At 40.3% G+C, this 27164-nt stretch overlaps 1 protein-coding gene across 3 annotated transcripts in view; it reads left to right on the top strand.

Annotated features, from left to right (window-relative positions):
* Nucleotides 1-27164, top strand: part of RSBN1L (round spermatid basic protein 1 like) — a 56855-nt gene that overhangs the window by 14991 nt on the left and 14700 nt on the right. For 2 of the 3 annotated variants that reach the window (XM_030478043.1, XM_030478044.1), the window contains 3 exons: nt 15092-15735; nt 26370-26507; nt 26705-26847. In XM_030478043.1, coding sequence (XP_030333903.1) covers nt 15092-15735; nt 26370-26507; nt 26705-26847 — 925 coding nt within the window. The remainder of the gene's footprint in view (nt 1-15091; nt 15736-26369; nt 26508-26704; nt 26848-27164) is intronic. The other variant, XM_030478045.1, reaches the window with a different exon arrangement.

Raw genomic sequence — 27164 nt, 5'->3', positions numbered from 1 at the left:
TTGTTTTATATATTTTGAGAAGAAAAATGAATCTCTGTCACATTTTGTCTAACAAATGCACAAAACTGAGTAACTAAGGAGTTATAATTTGGGAGCTTTGTCAAATACTAAAAAATTATGCATAAAAGCAGTCTGAATTTTGGCTAATTCCTTCAATGTTATTTACTATAATGGAATGTAATTAAGATCATGTTCTCACATTGCTTGTACATCCACTGAATCTTAGAACTGTACAATAGTTCAGGTTGGAAGGGACCTAGTTCAGTGGTGCTGCTCAAATTTGGGTCAGCTACAGCAGGTTGCACAGGGCTATCAGACTCTGTATCTCAAAGGGTGGAGGCTCCCCAGTCTTTTTGGACAACCAATATCAGCATTTGACCACTTTTACACTTGTTGTTTTATCTTTAAAATGAATTGTCCTGTCACTGGATACCTCTGAGGATAGTCCTGCATCTGGGGAACAATAACCCCAAGCGCTTGTACATACTGGGATTGACAACTGGAAAGCAGCTTTGGTGAGAAGGGCCCTGGGGCTTGGGCAGACAACAAGCTGACCATGTGCCAGCAGTGTACCTTCACGGCAATAAAAGGCTAACAGTATCCTGGGCTGCACTAGGAAGAGCATTGCCAGCAGGTTGAGGGAGGTCTTCCTTTTCCTCTACACAAGCACTGCTGAGGCTTGTACTGGGCTCCCCAGTACAAGCAAGAGTGGAGTGAGTCCATCACGCAGCCAAAGGTGCTTGTAGGACTGGAGCATCTAATAGACCCTCTTCTGGCAGGACAAGTACTGTTGAACAGCCTTGGTGCAAGATATCAATGTCTGGGTTACTCCAGTAGCAACTGCTCTTTTCAGGTGGACTTTGTGCTGTTGATCATGACCTTTTGCATGGCAGCTTAACAAATCTTTGATCCACCTCACTCTTCACTTACCTAGGTCATGCTGTATCAGGTTTTTTCTGTGGATGTTGCTATTTGAGTAGACCAAATGTTGGTTTTTTTTTATGTTATTGAAGTTAGGAACAAATTCCTGATGTATTTTTCTGTTATCTTATCTAGTGCAGGTTTGAATTTACAAACAATAAACTTAAACACCCAAACCGAAACATTATCTTCAAAATGCTCATATGAGGTCAGGGCATTGAACCTTGTAATTACTGCGTCACACACTATGCTCTATGCACGGCTCCCAGTAACTCTGTTAGCAACTACGACAGCTTAAAACCTGTGTTCATCAGATCTCAAGGTACCAGCTTAGACCATGAGGAACGTGTAAGCTGGTGGCTTCCTGTGAAAAGAGCAGATGTGGTTTGTCTTTGTCAAGCGTGACAGGAAGTTGCTAATTGAGATACTGGGCAACACTTAACTGCCTCAACAGTGACATTCTTCAGGTTTTGTTTGCATACCAGCCTCTTCTCACCCTGTGTCCTGTTTCTGTTGTCATTCAGCAGATGCGGTGGAAGCTGCAGACAGCAAGTCTTGTTACACGGATCTAAAATGATACCTAATGGGGATATTGGGCCTCAAGTGGGCCTTTATTTTCAAGTTAATATAAAAAAGCATGTGCAAGGGGGCTGTGTTAGAACACTTCTGCTGTTCTGAGCTAGTTGAGTAGCAGGATAGGTTATTCTCACAGTGCTACAAGTAAATTAGGTGCCTTATCCCTGTTTCATAGATCTGCTATGTTATCAGTCAGGTGTCATGTTTTAGGATTTCTTTAAGGTGTTGGCAGGAAGTGTTTTGTAGAGGCTATGTTTGGTTTGCCAGTATCCTGCAAAGTTGACTCCTCTTTCAGGGAAGGAGGGGAGTGTGTCAGGAGAGCTGTAATTCAGAGCAGACGGGTCCTCTCCACCGGATTTGTATTCTGTTCAGAACAGCAGCTCTGGGTGTCTTTTGTGGGCCTCCAAAATCTGACTGGGTGTGCTTGTATGTGCTGTGAAGTTTGTATAACATTTCCTGATTCATTCTGTTGATCTAGCTTTACATACTGGAAGCTGAAAGCAAGAAAGCAAAGGCAGAAGTGCTTTAATATGCAACTTCTTGCATGTATCAGTGGTCAGTGCTTCTGATCTTGTCAGATATTATTAACTCTTCATCTGAGGCTATCTTCTTCCTGTGGAACAGAAGTTAAGCTACAAGCCCCTTTATTCTGAGCTCAGAATTCACTGTGTGGGTTTAGGAACAAAGGTTTGGAACTAGTCTAGTTTTCTCTGGGTTTTTTGTTTTTGTGGTTAGCTTTGTGTGTGAGTGTGTTAAGAGACTACAGTGCTGGTCTCTAAAGACAGTGTATTTCCTTCCTCTAGGCATTAGAGCTGTATCTTGTAAAATGTTACTCTGACCATTTGCTTAATGCTTTTTTCTTCCTACATTGAGAATATTGTTAATTTGTTGAGTTTTGTCTCTTGTTTTTTCTTCTTTTTGTGACTTACTTTCATTGAGGGGGTGGAGGTAATGGCCTGTGTGACTTCAGACAGTTAAACTAGCTGTCCAAGAGGAAAAAAGTGGCTAGTTACAGAAAAAGAGCTCAGAACTGAGGGACTGATGCCTTTGGAGGGAGAGTTGGTGCATAAGCCTGATTTTGGTGCTTTGAGCTGGGTGGGGAAGAGTGTGCTTATATTTGGAAGCACAGGTATGTAACCTGTTCATCTGCCTGAATTTGGTTACTGTTCTGTTGAAAGCAGTGATAAAATTTGCCCACATTGGAGAAGGGCAACTCTTAAAAAGGGTATTTTTGCAGTCCATGAGTCCGCTAAAAGAAATGTGCCTCTTTCAGAGAGCCTGATGGCTTTTCTTATGCATCTAGAATGAAAAGGTTTTCTGTCATTATGTTGCGCTTGCAGATGTATTCTCTGTAGAATAAGGCTACATAATTGCCTCTTTTTCTCTCAATCTGTTACGTGGAAGGAAGAGCTCCTGGAAAACAGCTTCTTGGCGGATGCATATTGTTGAAAATTCAGGAAACGTGATTTAAACTTGCTTTGCAAAAACTCTGCATGAGGAAAAACTTACCTTTTAGAAAAGGAAAGATTCGTACAACATAAATTCGCACCAGTGTGATGTGGCTGAGGGTTACTGGGGATCCTGCAAAAAACCCCAACCAAGCAGAGAAGATGAATAGGCATATTTGTAACCAGTCCCATTTGTGTTTTCCCTTTAAAAAAAAAAAAGTAATTTTTCTCATTATTTATATTGGAGCGCAACAATTTCTAAAAATGCAGTAGGAGAAATTCTTGGTGTGTGTTTCTGCAAGGTTAAATGCCTCGGTTTATGGAATGCTGAAATGCAGGGAAGAAGGAAGAATGCGCGTCTTTATTACGCTGATATGAACATCTCTAAAGTACAGATCATTTTCCAAAGCTTTTTTTTATTCTTCTGGGAGAAATGACATTTATTTTAATGGCACATTCTTATGACTCTTTTAAAATGCCCATAGCTGTGCACAGAATTAGTTATAAAATTGGTATGTTCAAGACGAGACCTCTGTCCAAGTCACACTGCATGCTTTTTCCCATCCACTGTATTTTGTATTTGTGTGTCTTTAGGGAAAATATCGAAGGAATTGTATGCAATGCTTTCCTGGTTTAATCCCAGCTGGCAGCTAAGCACCACGCAGCCAATTGCTCATTCCCTTCCTTCCTCCTTCCCCCCTGGGCGGGATGGGGAGAATCAAAAGAATGTAAATCCCACAGGTTGAGATAAGAACAGTCCAATCACTATGTATAATACAAAACCACTACTGCTACTAACAACAATAAGGGAAATAACAAAGGGAGAGAATATAAAACTAAAAAGGGAAGGGGAAAAAACCCCAATAAGCACAAGTGATGCACAATACAATTGCTCACCACCCACTGACTGATACCCAGCCTGACCCCAGCAGTGATCTGGGCCTTCTGAGTAACTCCCCCTGGTTTATGTACTGGGCATGACGTGCCATGGTATGGAATACTCCTTTGGCTGCTGTGGGTCAGGTGTCCTGTCTCTGCTCCCTCTTGGCTTCTTGTGCCGCTCCTCACTGGCAAAGCATGAGAGACTGAAAAGTCCTTGACTTAGAGTAAGTACTATTTGGCAACAACAAACATAGGTGTGTTATCAGCGTTGTTCGCAGACTAAAGTCGAAAACACAGCACTGCACCAGCTACTAAGAAGGAGAAAGATAACTGTTGCAGCTGAACCCAGAACATCATTCCAATCCGTTGAGTTAATCTAGTCCATGACTTTGGGCTCCACCTCTCAGAATGGTCACTCAGAACAGGAGAGGTGATGTGTTAGGTTACTGAGTACCAAAGCCAGCTCAGGTTGGGTCACTGCTCCATTTGCATTGCTGCTTGTGAGGCTTGTCCTCCGTCGGTTCAGGTGGTTCCTGTTACAGTAATTCCTACAACTCAAATCCCGTTTACAACAATTGAAAGATATTTCCATTACAGTCTCCACCTCTGGTTCCTTTGGATCAAACCACAGGGTTTGACATTGCAGTGACCTCCTCCCCTTGCCTCTGCTCCAGCTTGGACTTACCCACAGTCTTCAGTCCCTTAGGGATGTACCTACCTGCTCCATGTGGAGCCTCATCTATGAGCCACAGTCTCTCCTGGGATATACCTGCTGCAGCATAGACTTATCCACAGCCACAGTTGCTTTGAGGTGCACCTATTCCAGTGTGGCCTTATCCATGGGCCACAGTGCCCTCAGTGATATACCTGTTCCAGCATGGCCCACAGCCACAGTCCCTTTAGAACTGAACCTGCTCCCACATGGCCTTACCCATGGCTGCAGTTCCCTTCAGGGATGTAGGTGCTCTGTTGTTGGCTTATCCAAGGCCACACATTTTGAGGTGTTCCAGCATGACCTCAGGCACAGCCACTGATGCTTCAAAGTGTACCTGCTGCAGCATGGGCTTATCCACAGCCACAGATACTTCAAGGTGTACCTCTTCAGCAGGAACTTACCCTGGGGCCACATTCCTTTCAGAGGTATACCTGCTGCAGCACAGACATAACCATGGCCACAGACATGTCAAAATGTACCTGCTCTGGCATGGGCTTATCCATGGCCACAGACGTATCAGGGTGTCCTGCTCCATGTGGACACATCCACAGGTCACACACTGTCCCTTTGACTTTAAGCTTACACTGGAGCTCCAGCCTGTCCAGTACTGCAGCAATGCCCTGGCCATCTGCCAGCCCAGGCGCACAGCCATTGCTGTTATCAGAATGTTCCCTGGCACAGCAGGGGCAGATGATAAGCGCTACAGGAGAGCAAAAGCAAAAAGCAGGCACTAATAGCACTAGACTCTAATACACAATAAGGCAAGCAAGTCCTATGGCAAGCGGAAGCCTGCTGATTAATAGCTAAACAGCAATGACGGTTATAAATTTGATCTAGCACATTCCAGTCAAACCCTTTGAGCCCCATGTTGGGTGCCAAAAAGGGCTGGTGTGGTTTAACCCCAGCTGGCAACTCAGCCCCACACAGCCATTTGCTTTCCTCCTCCTTCCCCCCCAAGGTGGGATGGGGGAGAGAATTGGAAGAGTGAAAGTGAGAAAACTCGTGGGTTGAGATAAAGGCAGTTTAACAGGTAAAGCAAAAGCTGCGCACACAAGCAAAGCAAAACAGGGAATTCATTCACCACTTCCCATGGGCAGGTGTTCAGCTGTCTCCGGGGCAGCAGGGCTCCATCACACATAACAGCTACTTGGGAAGACAAATGCCATTGCTCCCAACGTTCCCTCCCACTTCTTCTCGCTGGCGGGGTGGTGTGATGATCAGAAATGACCTTGGCTCTGTCTAAGCCCTGCTCAGCATTAGCTAAAACATCCCTATCAACAGTGTTGTGCTGTCAACAGTGTTTCCAGCACAAATCCAAAAGCCAATCCCATACCGGTTACTATGAGGAAACTTAAATGCTATCCTAGTCAAAACCAGCACAGATGTGCCTTAGTTAAGGGGATGGGAAAGACTGACGTAAGAGTGCAGGGGACACAATCCACCACACTGAGTTGCTCTGCATACTGATTTTGCTTCACAGTCCTTATGCACGAAGTTACCAGTTTTTACCAATAAAGTAGGGTGAAACACAGATGTAAAATACAAGTAGGATATGTGTGAGAAGATCATTGAGAACAAGGCTCATCTGAGCTCCAGTGGGCCTCAAACCTTTATCAGAAAAAATGCATTAAATCATTTGCTTACCTCTGCGTGTAGCCAGGTGATCACTTTTCCAAGTTCCCTGGAGATGTCTTTGCTGCTGCTTGCTCCTGGTTCCTTCCCATCCCTTTACGTGGCTGATTCATTTCTACCCCTAAAGTTGCTGCTGCATCTGTTACTATTCCTGTTCCCTTAGTACATTCAGTTGGCTGGACTCGAGCAGTGCCTGCTGTTGTCCAGGCAGGGCCAGATGCTGTCAGAACGTGCTGCTTTGGGCTGGGGCACCTGGAGGGAGAGCTCTGCTGGAGCAGCTTTGAAGCGTGTCTTGCTGGAGATGGGGTCTGGGGCTTGAAGCAAAAACTTCTGGCACATCAATGAAAAGCAAAAATCACCTCTTTTTCTACCGGTGCCTGCAAAATCTGTGCAGGTTAAAAGGTTTCCATATGATTTTTCTTTTTTTTTTTTTTTGGTTGGAAGAGATCTGAAATACTGATCTGAAGACTGGGGTACGATAGGCTGTGTGTGTAGCATATGCTCATGTATTATTTGGAACTTCTTTTTATGGTGAAGACTGTGGAAATAATTGTAGGTTTTTAATTACTTTGTTTCAAAGACAAGGAATTCAAAGATAGGACTTCAGAGGGAATTGCAATGCTGTCACATTTACAGGAGCTCTTCCTTTGAAAACACTGTTTTGCCTCCAGCTTACTACTAGTAAATGGCTCTGGGTAAGTTGCTAGGCTGGGTGCACAGAACATTTTTCTTTTGCCCTGTGATTGTATTTTGTATGTGAAGTGGGTTTCAGGGCTAATTTTGATGCCACAGATGATGGTCAGTTCAGAAAAGAGGTCTGCTGCTGTGCGGGTTAACTCTCTTTAAAGTTCTTCTGTACTAGGGTGAAAAGTGCTGGTAGAGGAGAGTGTTTGCTGACTTTGCTGGTTGAAGTGGAAGGCTTCATTGAATTAAGATGATTAAATTGGCACTTCTTCACCCTAAAGTGTATTTTAAGATCTAGGCACATGGAACTACACAAAAATTGTGTGTCCTGCATTGATTTCTCTTACAGATTCTTGTTCTCATATGCAGACCTATAATTTTGGTCTCTCTTACACCTTCCCCTTCCACCAAGTTCTTATCCTTGCTTTCAGTTTAGGTGGGATTTCTGTTATCTTTTTTATTTTGGATATTAACTTACTTGGAGAGTAGAGATTTAGAACTATGGAAGGAATAATAGGTTGCTGCTTTTTGAGATACTTTTATGAAGTACATAAAGTAGTTAATCTATAATTGTATGTATATATATTTCACATGGTAACTCAGGTGACCAGGCTCCAGAGACTGTTTGCAGACTTTGTCTTTTCAGACTGTTGTAGAAGAATGAACTGAAAATATTTTAGAGCTTTATATTTTTTATTTATCACTTTATAAATCCCTGCTTATCTTACAACATCCCATTGAAGCTTTAATGATAAGTGCAGTTGTTGGAAAGGGTATAGGAGGAGGCAGGTTGGGATCTTCCTGTGTGGCTCTGATGGGTAAGAGAGTTACAGTAATGAGCTAAACATGGTAGAAGTCAACCTGTATCCTCGGAGCAACTTTTATCACATCCCGCGTTTGTATGCCTCTAAGTGGCACTTTCTAAGTTGCTGTTCTCAAGGTGGTTGTGACTGTTCAACTTCCAGGAAGGCTGAGACAACATAAAATAGGATTATTTGATGTATTTTAGGCTTGACTCTTCTGATGTTTAATAGTTAAGCTTTTAAGCCTATAAACAGAACAAGATAGTTGTCAGTTCTCAGTCGTGCTCCTGCTGTTTGGGTTGTTTGCTGGGCTGTGTACAGAGACACCTTGAAGTTATGTTTGTTTTCAGCACATGGGCTATTAGCTTTACAACCTGTCAGCAGCTGAGCTTGCTCATTCTCCTTATTTGCACAGTGACTCTGCATTTCCCGTCTGTTCAGAATTCCCCGTGCGTGTTTTAACTCTATCAGGAAGTTGTTCTAATCCTTTTGAACTATTTTGTAATAGGTTTTTCATTAACTCCTCAAATGTTTATATAAAATCATCTTTACTGAAAATAACATAAAATAAATTTAGAACACATGATATATTATGTTAAAATGGAAAATTCTGTTACTTCGCTATCTGCTGGTACAAACTTGAGGGTTTCTTAGAATCCGAAAGGCTTCTCAAGGTTTTTCTTTTTGCTACTGTAAGTGGCAGCGATCCGAGAACACTTGTGCTCTCTCTGACTGCGTATTTTATTTATTTACTGCTTGGTGAGTGGTGTCTTGGCTGCTCCTGTTCTAAGCTGTTTTTCCGTTGTTTGTAGTGATGAACTTTAAAACTCGTTGCAAGATCCAGGAGGGGATGTTTCTGTGGTTTGAACTGGGATTTCTGTGTTGGCTATTTAAAGACTCGGCCTGAAGAGCTGTAGCAGAGCTGAGTCATCATAAATTTCTAATATGTCAGTAGCTTTAGTCTCAGTTGCAGTGAGAATGCTACAAAGTGCTCGAGTCATGTGTCTGGCCATGTGGACTATGGGTAGAAGGTGAAGAGCACTGTTCGGAGGTTACCTCTTACCTATCCCCTTACTGGAAGGTACTGGGCAGGACATCTCATGGTGCTGCAGTAGGAGATAGTTTGTACAGCACCAAGCCAAAGATTTAGTGATGTTTTATAGCTGCCAACAGGCTGGTCTCTCGCTGCAGAATAAGCAGTATCCCTGCAGCTGGTTGATACTGCTGTGACTTTTCATGTGCCACAGAACAAGGAGTGGGATGGTGTGTTCCTATCATCCTGGTCAGTTGGAAAATCTAGGAAACGTCTCTGTTCAGGCTCCTCTGTGTTGACGTTCTTTCCTCTGTGCTCTTACCCCATGCCAAGTGCTTCTCAGCTCTCTTAAATTTTAGTGACTGAGTCCTCGTAAAGTGAGGAAGTGAAAACTGACTTTACTGTCTGCAGTTACAAACGTTTGTTGTTTACTGCTACTGTCAGCTGGAAAACTGTGGGAAAGAACAATTTAGTGTTACTAATTGTGGGGTTTTTTAAACTTCTGAAGTTTCCCTCTTAATAATTTTGGGTGCTGTGAGCTCAAAGTTGAGAAACACAGCTCTAGTTAGAACAACTGAATGAAGTAAAAGCTTCATGGCCTCTGCCGACATAGAATTTGAGATCAAATGATCTCATGGACAAAGCACAACATAAAATAAACTTGCAGCTACTTTCTGAGTTTTCTTCTTGTAAAAACTCACACTTGGAAGGAATCTGTGGTTACCAAAGTTCAGGCTGTCTAGTATCAGTTCAAATTACGGGTATGTACCATCTAGTAATACAGAGCATTGTCTTACATGTATAATATTTGAACAGTTCTGAATCTCAGTCCTTATAGTAATAGGTCCTGTGCTGTGACAGGGATATTGTAGCACCAAAGAAATATATTACTGAGTTTCCTTGAAAGATCTACTTATTATGTAGCTGTATGCAGTGGCAGAAGTATTTGTGACGTGTAAGGCCTAGAAGATGATTAGAAGTTGTTTAGAGGTAGTTCTGTTATTGCTGAGCATGGGCATGCATGAACAGAATGAACACAGATTGCCATTCTTCTAATTTCTTTTTATGTTTCTGAATCACACAGTGGAAAAAGCTTTTGTTTCTCTGTGTTTTGGTAGCTGTGCTTGTCTAAATCAGTCTCTGCATGTTCTGAGGTGCAAGGCACCATGCACTTCAGAATGGCTACTGTCTTGGCTGAAATTAGGTTCCAGCAGTTGTATGTGGCTATATGCACGTGCACACCTTTATTGTGGTTGCTGGTGAGGACTTTCTGAAACACCTCTCTTAAAGGTTTTGGGAGTGCATGCCTCAATAGTAACTACTTGAGGGGTGAAATAAGTTAGCTTCCATTAAGCACTGCACTGCTGCTGCCAAGTCTGGCTTAAAACAGAGCTAGTTTGGATAGCTGAGTCTTGCAGGGTTTGGATCTCTATTTAGCCTTTTGGATTGCTTGCTTATGTTTTCACCAAATTCTGTTCATCTGTGAGGCAACTTGATTAACTGCCCTAGGGAGGCATGGGAGGCAGCTGCTCTTCCCTGTCTAATGGCCAAGTGTCAAAGCAGCATTATTGGTTTTGGAAGAAGCAGCACATTTTGCTTTAAAGTATTTCGATATATGCAGCAGAGGAGTGAGTGAATGAGTGCATTTCTGCTCCTTTCTACAGCTAATGGAAAAGAAGAATAAGTTGAAAGTACTTCATTGGGCATTGCTGATAGCAATCTCAGTATTTCAGCAAGTAATTCCTTTTGCTGTTGAAATCTTTGCAACTTCGGAGCAGCTTTAAACACCTACTTCAGAGTGGATCTTTGAAATGCAGCAGAGCAGAAAAGCCTTAGGCTAGAAATGTGCCTCCTCCTCATTCTGTGAAATTCTGTTCAAGCTTTACTGAGAAATACTAATTCTAGAAATTATTTTTCCATTTTGTGTTTGTATTCCTCAGGAAAACTTTGGCTTTATGCAAATATAATTGAACACAAATATTCTCAAGTTGGGCATATGTTGATGTCAAAATAGGATTGGAAAGAAGCACTGCACAGCATCACCCAGTCACTGTGATGAGGGACAGAGGGAAGAAATGGTAGTCTGACCCATGTTACAGTTAAATGTGCTAGAATGTTACCTTTACAAAGGTAAATTGTGTAAGTTGAATGTTAAATTTAAAAGTTCAAACTTTTGGGTTAGGAAACTTTCATAGAATCATAGAATCACAGAATGGTTTGGGTTGGAAGGGATCTTAAAGATCACCTAGTCCCATGCCCCCTGCCATGGGCGGGACACTTTCCACTAGACCAGGTTGCTTCAGAGCCCCATCCAGCCTGGCCTTGAACACTATTAAAGATTGCTAGGAAACTGGTCCTGTCTTGTATATGTGTTAAGGCAGTGTTGTGTGTGGCCACGGGATTTTTCTTTACCCTTAAAATGTCAGCCTTGTTCAGTGCTCGGAGTGGATGGATGAAGGTGGTGTGGGCAGTGTAGCTCAGCAGATCAAGTGGTTTGCTGCACCTGATGAGGGGTGGGTTTTGCCATTCCTCATTGCCTGCTCTCTGTGATCTCCATGTTTTGTTTCCTTTCTGGCAATGCTGTGAACCAATTCTGCTCACTAATCTAGCAGCAAAGTGAATGGTTTTCTGCTGAGCCATTAAGTTAAGTCAATTTGCTGTGCAATCAGAGGAGCAGCAGTCAGTCAGTACCAGGAATGGGGCAGGCCTGTGTGCCAGGAGCAGTGGCAGAGGAGAGTGGGGAATTGGACTCCACCCATCCGTACCCATGATCTCTTAGGTTGCTGAGCTGCATCATATATTCACATTTGAAGGCTGAACAAATAATTATGAATTTATAATTTTTCCAGTCTTTCAGTATTCAATTTAATATAATAACACAAATACAATTTTCTTTATGAAATACAGTGTCCAAAGTATCCAAAAATACTTTTTCTTAAGTACATCATTTGCTGCCAGTGTGAAAATGAAGTAGAGTTCTTGATGGAATTTGTCTTGTGTATGCAGTAGCATAAGCATGTGTGAATTTGAAAAAGGCTCAAAACAACTGATCAGTTTTTGAAGACGTTATCTTTCCATTTCTGCTCAGACATTCCCCAATTAGATTTTTCTAACTCTGTTCCCAGTTGCAAGTAGCAGTCCAGGGGGCTCTGCTCCTTCCCATCACAGATCTTCTGGTGGTTGTTGTTATACAGCCTTTTGTTCCTTCAGTGGTTGTTGCTCTCTTGGTTTGCAGGTGTTCCAGAGTTAAAAATGGCCTCAATTCTATCCTTTATGGTATATAGACATCCAGAAAGGTCTGTGAGAGACAAAAGAGCTGCATTCAGAGATGAGAGGCTGCTAGTGAATATTTACTTGGTTCCAAGTTGTGTGCACCGTTTTTGCAGCTTCCCATGATTTGGGAAAGTGTGTACTGATGAACTCTAAGACTTGATATATGTGTAGATGGAGTAACCCTTGTAGCCTGTGGTCAAAAGTCAAAGCAGTCTATATTATTAAAATATTTGTATTTAAAGCTGAACAGAAAATTTCAAGCTGGAAGGAGAACTGTGTTGGATACCAGAAAAAGAAGTATCTTTATGCTGTGGTTAAGAGCTTTTTTTCCATTCTGAAAGTTTCATGGAGATGGTGTGAAAACACGCACAGAGAGTGATAAATGTTCTTCACTTCAAAGATGTCTTGGTGTAATTCCTCCTCAGAAGGCTTTGAGTACTTACGTAGGTGTATACCAAGTTAACTAAAACATATTTTTACAACAGGTTTTGAGTGCAAACTTTTTTGGATCTGTTTATGTGAACTTTGCATCATTTGACACTGATTTATATTCTGTCTGTTTGACATTGATAAGTTCTACTAACTAACAATCAGCTTCGTTCAGCTCTTCCCGTAATATGTGGTGGCTGGTTTTTTAATCCATCACTTAATGTATTTCACAGTTGCAACTAGGCAAAAAACAAACCCCAAAACACGAAAACCCAAACACTTTTAAGGTTACAAAACTACTAAAGTATAGACCAGCTGAATGAAGTTGATTGTTAGTCAGTAAAACTTGTTGTAAGATCTAATCAAAGGCGGGGAATGGGACAGATTGAAAGGAGAAACCAGATAATCTTCCTTCTTGTGACAGACATACTGAAGTATGAGAGAGCAGTTTGGCTCTTACTGTGGCAAATAGCTTCTTGCTTTAAACTTAGAAGTGGTTGTACTTGTTGCCAGTTATGTTATTGCTGATTGTACCCGAACAAATATGAGTATACTTCCTTTCCCTGCCATGCATGAAGTCCCAGATCTGAGTGATTGGTCCATACAAAAATCTGAGCTCCATTTGAGAGCAAGTGAAGTGGGCCGACAGGTAACCCCTGCTTTCCCCTGCCTCACCTTGCTGCAGCATTCAGTGCTTTAATTCCATATTTTCTATATTCAAACTAGTATCTGTAAATGCTGACAATGATATCTGTCAGTATAGCAATGAATTTTCATATTTAGAATGAAACAGTTTTAAAATGGTAAGTTAAAACATTTTTAAGAGTTTGAAATACTTGTAGACTCTTGAATGCTTTCTGGTTGTGTATTCCTGCAGTCAGGAGGAGGGAAAAGATTGTCTATTCTGTAGGTTGTATTTTGAAGTTTGGATTGAGGTTTCTAAGCCTATAATATGGAACTTCTCACTGTTATAAACTGAATGGAGCTGGTGCTGTAATGCCACCATTACAATACCCAGAATGTGAGCAGCAGGTGATTTTTGTCAGGTGGTGACATTTCTCTCCAGGATCCTGGCACCCTCAATGAACTATTTTCAGGACTCCTCTAAGGTTGAGGTATTTTGCTTGTACACGTTTCTGCTCTTTCCATGCCTCCTGGATTTAAAGATGCTTGTGGCAGAAGGAGATGTTAACAAAGAAGTGGTGAATATTCCGTCTACCAGACGAAGCAGTCCTGTTGCAGAATCTCACACTGGTTTTACATTAGATTTAGCCTGGTGAAAGGACAGATTTTCATGAGGATGCTGTGCCTTTTGGCGTAAAAGTGAAATTGTGCTTACACAGTATGCTATGTTCAATCTGATTTAGAGTGAAGGAAGCCTTTGTAGCTCTTAACTGTGTGGATTAGCTTAAGAAATCCTAGAGACCACTTCCTTGTTTGGGCTAAGTAAGAAATAAGTGACCTCAGGGCACTTCTTTGCCCTTACAAGAGGAGAAAATAGAAGCTGAAGAGATAACTAGCTCGCCTGCCCCCACTTCAGAAATCCCAGAGGTATGTAGCGGCTGTCACAAACCTCAAGAGGCTCAGAGGCAAGTGTCGTAATTGCTTGTTCTCTTTTCCAGTGTCTGTAGCTTCCATATCCAAACCTCTTAATTATCAGCAAGAATGTGTCATTCCATGCACCACAGTTGTGAGTTTTTTTTAAAGACTCGTGTGAATTACTTGGGCTGAGGATTGGAAGCTGAAAATAGTCCACTACAGCATAGTAGTAGAGACTGGCTAACAACTCCTGTCAGTTTGAGATTACTTAGAAACTGGGTATTTCACTGCAAGACTAAACTTCTGTGGCTGAACCTGCTGATCTTGAGCCGCTTGTTGTGAATATAATTTTGCACTGTAATGTGCCCAGTTATTTGATTTATCAAATTGGGAAGTGATTCCAACTGGTGTGATATTAGGGCAGTGTAGTGACAGAAGTCTCCTTGCCTACCACCTTTATTGCTTGCAAATACGCCCCAAAAGCACTTGAAGAAAAACACTTTACAAGAGAGAATGCTTACCTTGGGAATCATTTGAACATATTATCCCCAAATGAATACTTTTTGGCTTTAGGCCATTACAGTTTGTTTTCAGTGCAGCTCGCATATTATATAAACTTGAAGCTAGTGTGGTTTGTAAGGTTTTGGTGGTTGATTGTGGTGGGGTTTTTTCATGTTCTGTTTGGTTTATGTTGATTTTTTTGAGAAGCATGGGGTCAGGTTTCAGATATTTCCAGGTGTATTTCATCAGTTTGTTTAGTTCTGGAAGAATGACCACGTAAAGCCATCTGACAAGGTAGGTTCTGGCAGTGGCATCTTGTGAGCAGCTGACTGATGATGACTGATACTCATTGACTGTTCCTAAACCTCTTTTGACAGCTGTCATACAATGGCTGAACTTTCTAGTGCAGTAACTGCTGATGATCAGTTAAAGGGTATGTTTAAGGCTTGTGACTCATGATGAAAGCAGCCCTGGGAAACTTTGTAAACATGGCAGGAGTCTCTCATTGCTCATTTTCAGTAAGATGCATGTTGTGATCCTCAGTACTCTGGTCTTTGTGTGCTGCTGTGAGGGATTTGGTGACTTCAGATCTTAGTCTTTAAATACATATTTTGTATATGAAGATACTTAAGAGATCTTTCCTTCTTCTCAACAGGTGGGAAGGAGAAACCAAAAACTAATGCAGAAGAGCTACAGATTAAAAAAGTTAAGAAGAAAAAGAAAAAGAAACATAAAGAGAATGAGAAGAGGAAGCGTCCAAAAATGTACAGCAAATCTATTCAGACCATCTGCTCAGGATTGGTTTCTGATATTGAGGATCAGGAAGCCAAAGGCATCATAGATGATCATCTTAAGGATTTCAATGGGAAAAATATGGATCCCAAGAAGGACTGTGAGTCCAAGATACCAGAGAACAGTGAGTTTCCATTTGTCTCGTTAAAGGAGCCACGGGTTCAAAATAAACTCAAAAGGTTGGACACATTGGAGTTCAAACAGCTGATTCATATTGAGCACCAGCCTAACGGAGGTGCATCAGTTATCCATGCCTACAGTAATGAACTCTCCCACTTGTCTCCTGTGGAGATGGAGAGATTTGCAGAAGAGTTTGTGGGTCTGGTTTTTAGTGAAAATGAAAACTGTGCAGCTTACTATGTAATGGGTATTGTTCATGGGGCAGCTACTTATTTACCTGACTTTTTAGACTACTTTTCGTTTAATTTTCCCAATTCACCAGTGAAAATGGAGATTTTGGGAAAGAAAGATATAGAGACAACGACTATGTCAAATTTTCATGCTCAGGTAAGAGGTTATACATTTTACTTTCTAAAGTCATATAATGGTTTCAAACAACTGTGAATGGGGTTATTTTAGAATACAGTTACTATAAGCTGTGCTGTGTGGATGACAGAAGACTTAAAACAAGGGAATTCTTTAAGTAATACATTAGTTCTGCAGTATTAAAGATAAGGAGGCTGTTAATGGAGACATAAAGTTGGGTTTTATGGGCGCAGGGAAGTGTTTGCATGCATGTTTGTGTGTAGGTTTCTTTGGGTTTCTTTCTGTAGATGAAGTTTAACCGTGAGTTTTGGAGGGTTAAAATGATCTAGCTGCGGCTCTCTGGGTGCCCGAGCTGTAGTTTATGAGCTTCTTCAGAAAACTGAAATGCTTGAATACATTAGAACAATGTTGTACATAAAACCTTTGTAGCGCATAGTTAACGAGTTGCATTTGTAGTTCGAAGGTTCTAAATCCATCTTTAAAGGAGAACTTAATGGTGGTTAATGTTGCTACTAATTTGATCCTTAGCCCTTTGCATTTCCCCCCAGTTGTATTCTCCTATGTGTGCAAATGGCAGCTTTTGAATCTCCTTTTTATTATTAATTTTTAATTTTTTAAATCATTTTCTGGAGAGAAATGACTGTGTATTCCCTTAACAACAGCTACAACATCACCTCTGCTACTTATTAACTTACTGTAGAACATATATTACTGTCACATATAAATTACTTATATTTCAGGTCTTTTAAGTTCAGGGAAAAAAGAATTCTGACTTTTTTAGGTTGCCACTGTGGTGATGAGAGTGTTATGTAAAGCTCATACAGATATGCTGAAACAATCTATGAAGAAACTCAACCCTGCCTTTCATTATATCAACTTCAGCTCACCATTGCCTGTTTCACTCCCTATTTGTGAGTGTAGATGTTGTGTCGAACACCTTGAAACTATGTTAGTCTTTGCTTTTTAAACAATTACGAAGAATTCAAGTTAAGTTACACTGTCATCTTTTTAATGAAAAACATGGGGTTTTTTGGCAACACAGATATTTGCATGGAACACTGTTGAATTTATTGACGAATTTCAGTTGTGTGTTATCCGCAAGGGTATGCACAACTGAAAAGCTGCTGCAATAGAACATTTGCAGAGCTGATTAAGAAAACATCCACTGCCATGGAATGAGAATAGTCTGAAATAGAGTAACTGGGTTTTTTTTCAGTATGTAAACTGAATTATTACTTTAATAGCAAAAATCTCTAAACATAATACAGGCAGCTACTCAGAGCAGCTCTGTCTTAGGTCATTTTATACAGAAAAAAGCTGGATCTGTCCTTGTAAGTATGTTTTTCAAGTCCTGTACCTGTTGGGCAGCAGTAACGCAAGCATAGCTGTGTGCTAGTATCTGCCCTAAAGACATAGTTAAGAAACACCCGAATTTTATTTTTCTGAATGATAATGGAATTATTTTCCAATGAAAGGATGGATTAGCTTGATATTACAATGGTATAATCAGCATCTGTAGTTAAATCAGTGCTGTGGTCATTGGGACTGAGATCATAATTTCCCATTTTTCTGTAAGTGAAGGAGGAACAGAGAGAACGTGGTAGGTGAGAGAAATCAAACTGTGTTGTTAGAGCATTCAACTGGTCAACGTCATGCTCTGCCTTCTAACCTGTATTTTACTTGGCTGGAGGTTTAGTTCTGGTATCTTCTTTCCCTTTGTTTTCTTGCAGTTTTTCAGTTTTCATAGCTTTTTATCACTTGTCAGTTTGGTTGCTTGACAGAAGATGCTTGGCTCCTTCTATTTTTGCTAACATAAAGGGTGTAGTGTGTATAAATAGTGCATACAGGCATACACCAGACTTACTCATATTGTCTTATGCGCAACATTGCTGTTTCCTGGAATATGTAAGTCAGTGCCTTGGTTGCCTAGCTATTGATTCTATTTTTCCTTATTATGTCAGTTATTCTGGCTGCGTATTTTGTCTTACTAAGGTAGTCCACTCCAGTTGAAAGGTTTTGTTAGCTTAGTGTCCTCCTTTCTGACTGGGGCCGGTGTCAAAGATGTCTAGGAGGGAGTATGAGAGTCTAGTCCTGATGCTGTGTCAGAGTGCTCGTCCTCCAGGGATACGAATCAGACCTTTTTGAATCTGAGAATTGTGAATTTTGTGATTTTAACCTTCACCTGTATTTTTTGTGTGTGTGAATTTCCAAATTCATTAGTATTGGTTTCCTCTTTTTCAGTTTTCTGCCTCTACCTTCCTTTATAAAAGTTACTATTGTGTAACTTGTCATGTTTTATGCAGATTGATAATGTTCTTCTGTCTCGTTCTTTGTGAATCCTTTAAAGGGGGTCTGATATGCTGTTGCAGTAGAATTCAATTAAATGTTAAAGGTAGTTTTCTGTTCTTACATTGCAAAAGCTCTGTGCTGCTGTGTTCCCTGTTGTCCTGAACTGCCTGAGTGATGTCTAGCGGTTACTGTGTATTCTCAGTTGAAAGGGGAGTTGTTTTCTGATGTTGAAGTAGGAGCTTAGTTTTATCAAGTCTGCTTTGAATATCTATCTCAACCTTCCTTCTCCTTAAGAAACTTGGGCATTGCTTTGCTAATTTTAACTAAAACACTGAAATGAGGCTCAGTTGAGTACATGACGTTCTTCGGTTGGTTTTGAGAACTTACTTTAGCACATGTAATCAGTCTGACTAATGGAAGTATTTAAAAAAATCTAAAAAAGAAAAAATAATAGGAAGGAGGGATGAGCTAAGCCTGAAGTGGAAAGTATTACAGAGTATTTTATCAGAGTTTTTATTTCTCGAGTTGATTCTTTCAGTACTACTCCATAATCCTCCACCTCCTGTTTTGTGGCAGATGAGTTTTTTGGGGTTTAAGTAATGCATGTTTTCAAGTCGCTGAGTTCTGCAGTAAGAGGCGTATTCCACAGTAAATCTCTTGGTGAGATCAGAACTGTTGGAGTCCTCCTAAGCCTACCTGGAAGGTCTGCATCTCTCATGTAATCTACTCAGTTTCACAGCTGTACAGTTGAAAACTAACTTGTCTCGGCTTCCTTCCCAGTATACCTGTGTAGATAGAAGTCATACAGTTTCACTTGGTAGGAGATCAGAAATGGGCAGAAGCTTGTGAGAACAGTTGCAGCAGACACAGGAGAGAGGAGTTTGTGTTGGAACTGGTTCTCTTTCATTAGAATTAGCTTTTAAATTTTGGGGGGAGAAGAATTGGGGAGTTTTTCATGTCCTACCTTGGACCTGTGTTTAAGTAAGTCACTCTTTTGGATACTGGGAAACTAACTGTTGTAAGTACATCCCTGGGATCTGTCGTGTGTAGATGGCAGCAGCTGCATCAGTTACCTGCTGGCTATGAATCTTACTTGCCAGGCCCTTACGAGTTTTTCAAGGAGCATAAGTAATCAGCTTTTGCCACCTACTTGCAGCTTACGTCAGTTCAGTTAAGCTATTTAGTGCTATTGAGGCAAAGGCCTCGAATATTCTGAACCCATTGCTGTGTCCCCAGACTGGGCAAATATAGATTTTTCTTGCCTTGCTGAAACCCCAAAGTGCACACTTTTTGGTTAACCGTAACAGTGCTTAGTGGATCGATTTTACCGTGCTTCAGTCTTGTCCCAGAGGCAATTTCTTAGTATAGGGGAAGTAAAATGCTGAGCAATATCCAACATTTCTTGTGCTTCAAGGCAAGATCGACTATTTTTAACCTATATCTGACAAGTGCTTGTCTGATGTGTTTGCTGGAGATCTCTAGGTAATTCCACACTTCCCAAAGAAATCTACAGAAAAATCTTGTTTTCTTCTTTGTCCTTTCATCTTAATCCTCCTGCCAGTCCTTTTGTTCTGATCTTTAGTGGACAAGGCAAACAGTTTATGCTTTTCTTCCAGTGTTCTCCGTATTTGAAGACTGCTTAACAGCTCCTTTCCCCCGCTCCTTAGATTTGAGTTCTTTCAGTCAACCATTACATGTGTTACCCTGATTAGTCTTCTTACTCTCCCCTTATGTTCTCTTCAGTCATCCTTTTTCTTAAAATAGGGTACTGAAAATGGGCAGTGTCTGCCTGTGTATTGTTGTCAAGGAGTAGATTGCTTCAAGTGTCTTGTAAATTACTGCTCTTTGTTACCTATTCCTGCCTTTTTCAGAGCAGTTTGTGACCTGCTGTAGCAGCAGCTCCTGCTAAGTGAGTCACTCCCCTTTTCGTGTTTGTGCAGTTAATTACATATATGCGAGTATAGTTCTTTGCTTTTATTCCCATTGAATTGTATCCTGTATATTCAGATCCCTTCTCCAGTTTATCAAAGATCTTGTTAGTTTTGATATCAGTATAAGGAATAATGTACATATTGTAGAGGAAGAAATGCATTAGTAATGATAGTTCATGTTTGTGTTGTGACTTTAAGATGAGTGGTTGTCCTCACTGGTTAAAGTTCTGGACACAGAGCTTTTCATTCCAGTCCTCTCTCAGCCCCTTTTAATATTATCTTCTCTTTGCTGTCCTTCTTGTTTAGCTCTTAAAAGCTTATCTTTTTAGAGAGGTTTTTCCTGTTTTCTCCTTTTCTAATTTGTGAAATCCTGCTTCACAGTATTTGTTGTTCTTATATTTGAGAGCAATTGCTGAAAATATTTTTCTTTCAAGAAAATCTAAAATAATTGGTTAGTGTTTCATTTTCTTATCTTCGAGGATTTGTCCAGTGTCCATTTCCATATAGGGTGTTACTTTCCTGTGTGCTGGAAAGAATGCTTTGGAACTATGTCTCTTCTGCTGTGTTTCAGTAGCTTTCAGTAGAACTTTGCTTTTAATAGAATTCACTCCTTGCTCTTAAGCTTTTTGAGTGTTTGGGAAGTTATTAAAAAGCTTTAATGTTTTTTAGCAACTTTGCTTTTATGCAGGTTCCCCAAAGTAGAGCCTCCCTTCATTCTTTTTCCTTCTGGATGATGGAAGATTGAATTTGAGTTCTGTTAAAAGTTTACATATTGCCGTGTTGTTATTTTTTTTTTAACCAAATAATCTGCAAGACTGTGTAGAGACTTTTATGATAGATGATGGCAGCCTATTGTCTTCCAAGCAAAAAAAATATTCCCTTATTGAATGCCATTGTAAAAAGATTCAGTTCACGTGGAATAGCATTAGAAATCTGCAACACACATGTATTTTCCACTTAGACAATAGTTACCTTTCTAGAGTGCTTCTTGACAGTTTCAACCAATAAATACGGAATGACAGTTGTATGTTGCTCTCTCTGGTCATATGTTCTGTATTAACAAAAACCAAACCTGAACAAGATCCTAGAGGTTTGTACTGGCAGCTTGGGCAGGATCCGAGGCTGAACCTTGTCATAGATCTTCCCGAGTTACAAGAGCATAATAGCTACTTTCCTTTCACAAGATCATTTTTTCATGAAGGTATCGAGTTGATGCTACTCTTTATTTATTTATTTTTAATTCTGCTTATACCACACTGGTTTTGTGTCACCAGAATTCAGAATAATAGATAATGTATGTCCATCCATCGTATTGTTTGAGGATTTCGGCTGCAAGGTGAAACATGTGAAGTGGTAAACAAACTACAGCGGTAAAAAGACACTGGTGGAACTATACTGCAGTAGGAATCTTGAGATTGCATTTCCAGAAACTTCCATTTGGGAAATGGTATATTTGTTGAAATGAAAGCTTTAGTGATAGTGGATCACCTTTGAGTAATGCTAGAACTGTCAAGGCATCTTATTTTGCCACCAAAACCCTGACTTAAAAACAATGGGTGAAAGAAAGTAGTGTGAAGTATATCTGTTTTAAAAGTAAAGGTAGACTTGCAAGTATTTTTAAACTCAGAGCAATTTTAATGAGTATTTGTTCAGTTGACATGAAATGTTGATGTTCATCAACCTGAAATGTTGATGCTTCAGTATTGGTTCCTGTTCGGAGCTGAAAACACACACAAGCATTTGAGGATTTGAAAAGAGGGAGTTGGCAAGGAAGAGAAAACGTTTGGGCACGTTATCAGAATGTGCCAAATCAGAAAGAATGCTGCCTTGCCTCTTCATGATGTAGCGTTCCAGATCACAGGTTTAGAGGAAGAACAGTGAATGTGAGATGGATGTTTCCAGTCCAAGATCCAAATGTTTAAGTGCACTACGAATGTGCTTTTGTGCACTTGTGTAGTGAAATGGAAACCCACTATTTCTGCTCATCTCAGAGCATATTTTTATGGTGATTGAATGTTTTCGTTGGTCTTTGGGGGGCTTTCTGTAGGGGTTTTCTGAAATTATTTTGGGTTCAGTGGGTTTGGATTATTTTTTGTTCTATGAGAACTGCTTTTTCCTGGTTTTAAAGCTGAAAAACTGAAAGAATTTAAACACTTAAAATTCTCACAGGAAAAGGTTAGAACTTCAACACCCCCCATTAGACTAAAAATAGGAATTAGTTGTGTCTTGCCTCAGTTTACATTTTTTAAACTAATCTCTTGAATTGTTTAGTTTCTCTGGGCTGTTCCTTCCAGCTTGTGCCTTTTCAAACAGAAAATGGAGATGTCTTTAACATCTAGTACCTGTTTTCTGTTTGTAAGATGATAACACTCAAATATGTTGTTGTCAGCATTATATATATATATATATACAGATTTAGTCCAGATTCTTTTAGACATTAAGATGTTTATGCCAAAATACTTGCATTTTTAGAACTTCTTACTTAAAATGAGCAAGTTACACTAAAAAAATCAGTTGAAGACACACTAGTCACAGAAACAGATTAATTCTCAAGTTTTACTAATTCTGAATTCAGGGCCAGGGGAGTGCTGCTGTGGAAGGTAGTGACTGCTCAGAGACTGCCTGAGCATCGATCTGCTTGTGTGAGGTAGTGAGTGATGAAAAACACCACTTGGTGTTTTTTCCACTTTCCTTTCCTTTTTTTTACTGTCAGCATTTTCCATAACCTTGATGCAAGAGAATGACACAGTCTCCTTTTGTGTGTGTTTTAAGTGACATACTTCAAATTTAAGCTACACAAGAAGAAATAAATTAGGCTGTTTTGTATTTATTCAGTTACATTTATTCTATTTTACCTGTCCATTGTATGATACTGCATTTAATTGGTGATCTTGTTGTTTATGTATATTGATTCGATTGTGTTTACCACGTGCTAGAACTACGTGCCATTGATTGATAGAACCAACTAGGTTTGAAAAGACCTTTGAGATCATCAAGTCCAACCTTTACTCCAGGACTGCCAAGGCCATCACTAAACTGTGTCACTGAGGGCCTCATCTACATGTTTCTGGAACACTTCCAGGGATGGTGACTCCGTAACTTCCCTCTTTTCATTCTGAATTTAGATTGTTCCGGCTATATATATGAGCAACTTTGTAACATTCTAAAAACATAGTCACACTGTAACCTGTAAAATTACTTTGAGGAAGATGACCTTGTTAAAGGTGTATAATACTTGGCTTGGGGTCAGTGCATAGTTTAATGTGTAGAATTTAGTGAAGAAGTTCTGGGTTTAGTATGTCAGCAGTAGTTTTGCAAGTTTAGAAATATGCAGAGGATTCTTTTTCTCTTCCTGTGAACAAGCCAGCCAAAGGTTACTGACACTAAATGGAAAGGAAAATGTTGCTGGTATCTAATATCCCACAAATTATATTTATTTTATTGCTATCTTTCAGAGGATTGATTTTACTTTTGTCACTGGTCAAAGATCAATGGAAGGTTTCTGGTGTTTTCACACTACTGCTTAGTAAAAGTCTAATTTTAGACTGAATGAAAATTCCTCCCTCTAAGAATGAGCCTTTTAAAATATGCTTTCCTAATTCGTTAGCCTAATCTAAGGTAGCATCATTTAAACAGCAACCCCTGACCTGAGTCTAGGGGCCAGGGGAGTGCTGCTGTGGAAGGTAGCGATTGCTCAGAGACTGCCTGAGCATCGATCTGCTTGTGTGAGGTAGTGAGTGATGAAAAACACCACTTGGTGTTTTTTCCACTTTCCTTTCTTTCTTCTTCACTCACTAAACTGTCTTTATGCGACGCCATACGTTTCCTTGTCTCTCCCTTCTCTCCCATGTCTCTCACCATTGCAGGCGGGTGTGTGAGCAAGAGACTGTAAGGTGCTTAGCTGCTGCCTGGGGCTAACCCACCACAGAGCTCTTAAATGCATAAGCATTTCACTCTGTGTGTTTGCAATGATATGACTCTGAATATGGTCCTAGAAGAAACTGCTCATTGTTTGTAACTTTGAAATGATCTTAGCATTATTTTTGGTATTTGACCTCTCCCAAGCTGGATCTTGAAAAGGAATCTGTTCTACCTGGTGAATGGGGGAAGCATAATTGATCAGGAGAGCTAGAAGTGAATTTGGATGGACCAATAATGCTTAAAAAGAATTGAATTCATCATTCAGCTTTAACTTTCAGTGACACGGTCTTCTTGGCAGTATGTAAGAAATTTTGTAATTGTTCCACCTTAAGCAAGGATTATATTGCACTTAAACACTTTGCTGACTTTATGCTTCAGTGCCAGCACCTAGTGGTACATAAGCCAGATGGGTGAGTTGATGAGCTGAAAGCTTCGCAGCCTCTCCTAGCTTCACTTCAGTTACTATTTTTGGGGGAAGTTGCCGAGTTTTCAATTGGAGTAGTTCCACAGCTAGTTTATCATATGCTATGTGAATCATAGAATTGTTTAGGTTGGAGAAGACCTTTAAGATCATCGAGTCCAACTGGTAACCCAGCACTGCCAAGTGCTAAACCATGTCCCTAAGCGCCACATCTACACCTTTTAAATACCTCTGGGAATGGTGACTCAGCCACTTCCCTGGGCAGCTTGTTCCAGTGCTTGACAACCCTTGTGGTGAAGAAATTTTTCCTACTATCTAATCTAAGTGTCCCATGGTGCAACTTGAGGTCATTTCCTCTTGTCCTATCGCTTGTTACTTGGGAGAATGGTAGTGGTAGCAGAAAGAAGCAAGAAAAAAGGCAGAAAAGTGGTTCCCTTTATTTGGGCGTGGATGAAAACAGCAGCTTAATATCTTGGTCTGCTATGGTGGAATACTAAGCTACTTAATACCAGTGGAAGAAAAATCCTTTTGCATGTTAGGTTTATCAGTAAACTGTGAGTAGCAGATTTATGTCTATCTGTACCTTCAGAAAGTGGTTTTAGGGTACTTTAGAATTGGTCTATCCAGTAAGCCAGTAGTGACAAATGAGTGTCCCTTCCTTGTCCCAGTGCTTTAGGTGTGCGAGCTCCTGATGCTTTGTGCCAGAGGCTTTGTGTCGAGGGCTGAGCTGATGCAGATTCAGCAGAAATTAGTGTTTTCTGATGCTTTATCACAAAATCACCACCTCTCTGTGCAAAAAAGTTACAGGAATGTATGATTAAGGGTTTAGGGGATAGGGGAATACTACTGCCTACCAGTACTGCTCTTTTCAATATGACTTGCCGTTACGTTAGCTCAGACATCTCGTAGATTGTCCTCCATTTCCTGGGTGTGTATGATGACCCAGGTGATCTGAAGAAGATGCTTTGGTTCTGCATCTCTAGAATGCATTTGGTTACATCAGTTTAGCTTCTCCGAAGAGCATGCTGTTGTTCCATGTTGTATGATTTAGTCCTGTTTTCAGGAACTGCTGCTAATTCTCCTCTGCACTGCCATAATTATTAGGACTTTCAGTGGTCTGTTGAGGTGAGGGCCAGAGGAAAGCAGTACTGCATTAACTGTTTTCTTTGCTGCTTTTTTAAATTCTCTTGCTTTGGGTGCAGAACATCTAGAGATGCAGTGTGAGAGCCTTACTTGTTTGTGCAGTAATCCATCTGCTCTTCTCTCTGCTCTGATCTGGTCATATTTCATCTATTAGCACTATGCCTTTCAGCCTGCTAAACAGGAGATTGGAAGCTTAAGGGGAAGTGATCCTCGTCAGTCTCGTGCTTAAGTATTTTGTTGATGTAACATCACAGGTCAGATTATTGAAAAAAGCCTTACAAGAATATGTGTTTCTGTTCAGGTTCAGAGTAAAGATTTTTTCATGAGAGGTGCATGTTACAGCCCGCAAAGTTCTAAGGGAGCACAAGACGTGTTAACACAGCAGAACAAAAGGAAGGAATAGCTACCATTCTCTCTCTTCCTTTACTAACTCTTTATGAGCCTTTTCTTCACTGTGATCATTAGTAGCTCTAGTTAATGTGCTCCCACAGAGGCCATGCTGGAGAGGATGGTTAGCAGAGGAAATACTTAAGAGTTCAGTTGTAACTCAGGGTCCTGCCTAACTGTTACAGGAAAAAGGTAAAAATTCAGCTAGACTTGAGTAATGCAGGTAAGAATCCTTATTTACTAGTTACTGAGCAGAATATACTTTAATAGCTTTTCACAGTTACTACTCTGGAATGTTATTTTCTTGAAAGGCAATAAGTAGTTAACCTTATCTTCAGCCTTTAAAATAAATAAAATACACGTTGTCATGTATCTTTAAGAACTTCTGTCTTTGATAATGAGTTCATAGTGATTGACTTCATAATCTTAAGTATACTGAAGACTGTAGGACTAATATCGATCAAAAACCATAAGCATAGAGATTAAAGGTGTTTATTGAATGTAGACTTTGAGCGGCAGTGGACTCACTCGGTATAACTTTTGCTGTCATATTCTACTTGTAGGTAAAAAGAACATACTCTCATGGTACGTATAGAGCTGGCCCAATGAGACAGATCAGCCTGGTTGGAGCAGTTGATGAGGAAGTGGGGGATTACTTCCCTGAATTCCTTGATATGTTGGAAGAATCACCCTTCTTAAAAGTAAGGACAGAAGGGAATGGGTTGGGAGAAGGGGGTCAATCTACTGTCTAGTACTGTTACAAGAAAGTGAGAGTACGTGATACTTGCTTAGGTAATTGAGTGGTTTAATAAATGTTTTTGTTATGACAGATAAAGGCTGCTTTTAAAAATGTTTTAAAGTAACTCACTTGAAAATTGTGGCTTGTATTTCCCATTAGTGTACACTGCCATGGGGAACACTTTCTAGCTTAAAATTAGAGAGTCGTAAAGACAGTGATGATGGTCCCATTATGTGGGTACGTCCAGGAGAACAGATGATCCCTGTGGCTGACATGCCAAAGTCACCTTTCAAAAGGAAGAGGTATGTTGAATGGTTTTGCTTGATAAATGCCTAGTCAGTATTCTTTCTCTACAAATTCATTTTATCCCAATCCTTTTACTGGTTGATACTGTATCTTAGTATAAATTTCTATAAATTGTTCTCTCAAAGTACACTTTTAAGTCGCTTTGTTTTGTAAGGATGTGAATTTTTTTAAATTGTTTACTATTTAGCCAAATCTGGTCCTTTTTGGAGCTCCAGTAGGAATTTCAGGAGAAAACTGCAGGGAAATGTGAACAGGCATACAACTACTGATGTATGCCACGAGACTGCAATTAATACCCCTGTTCTTAAATGTG

This window comes from Strigops habroptila, chromosome 3 (genome assembly GCF_004027225.2).
Source record: "Strigops habroptila isolate Jane chromosome 3, bStrHab1.2.pri, whole genome shotgun sequence".
Classification (NCBI taxonomy): domain Eukaryota; kingdom Metazoa; phylum Chordata; class Aves; order Psittaciformes; family Psittacidae; genus Strigops; species Strigops habroptila.
This window is presented reverse-complemented; position numbering and strand designations above follow the sequence as displayed.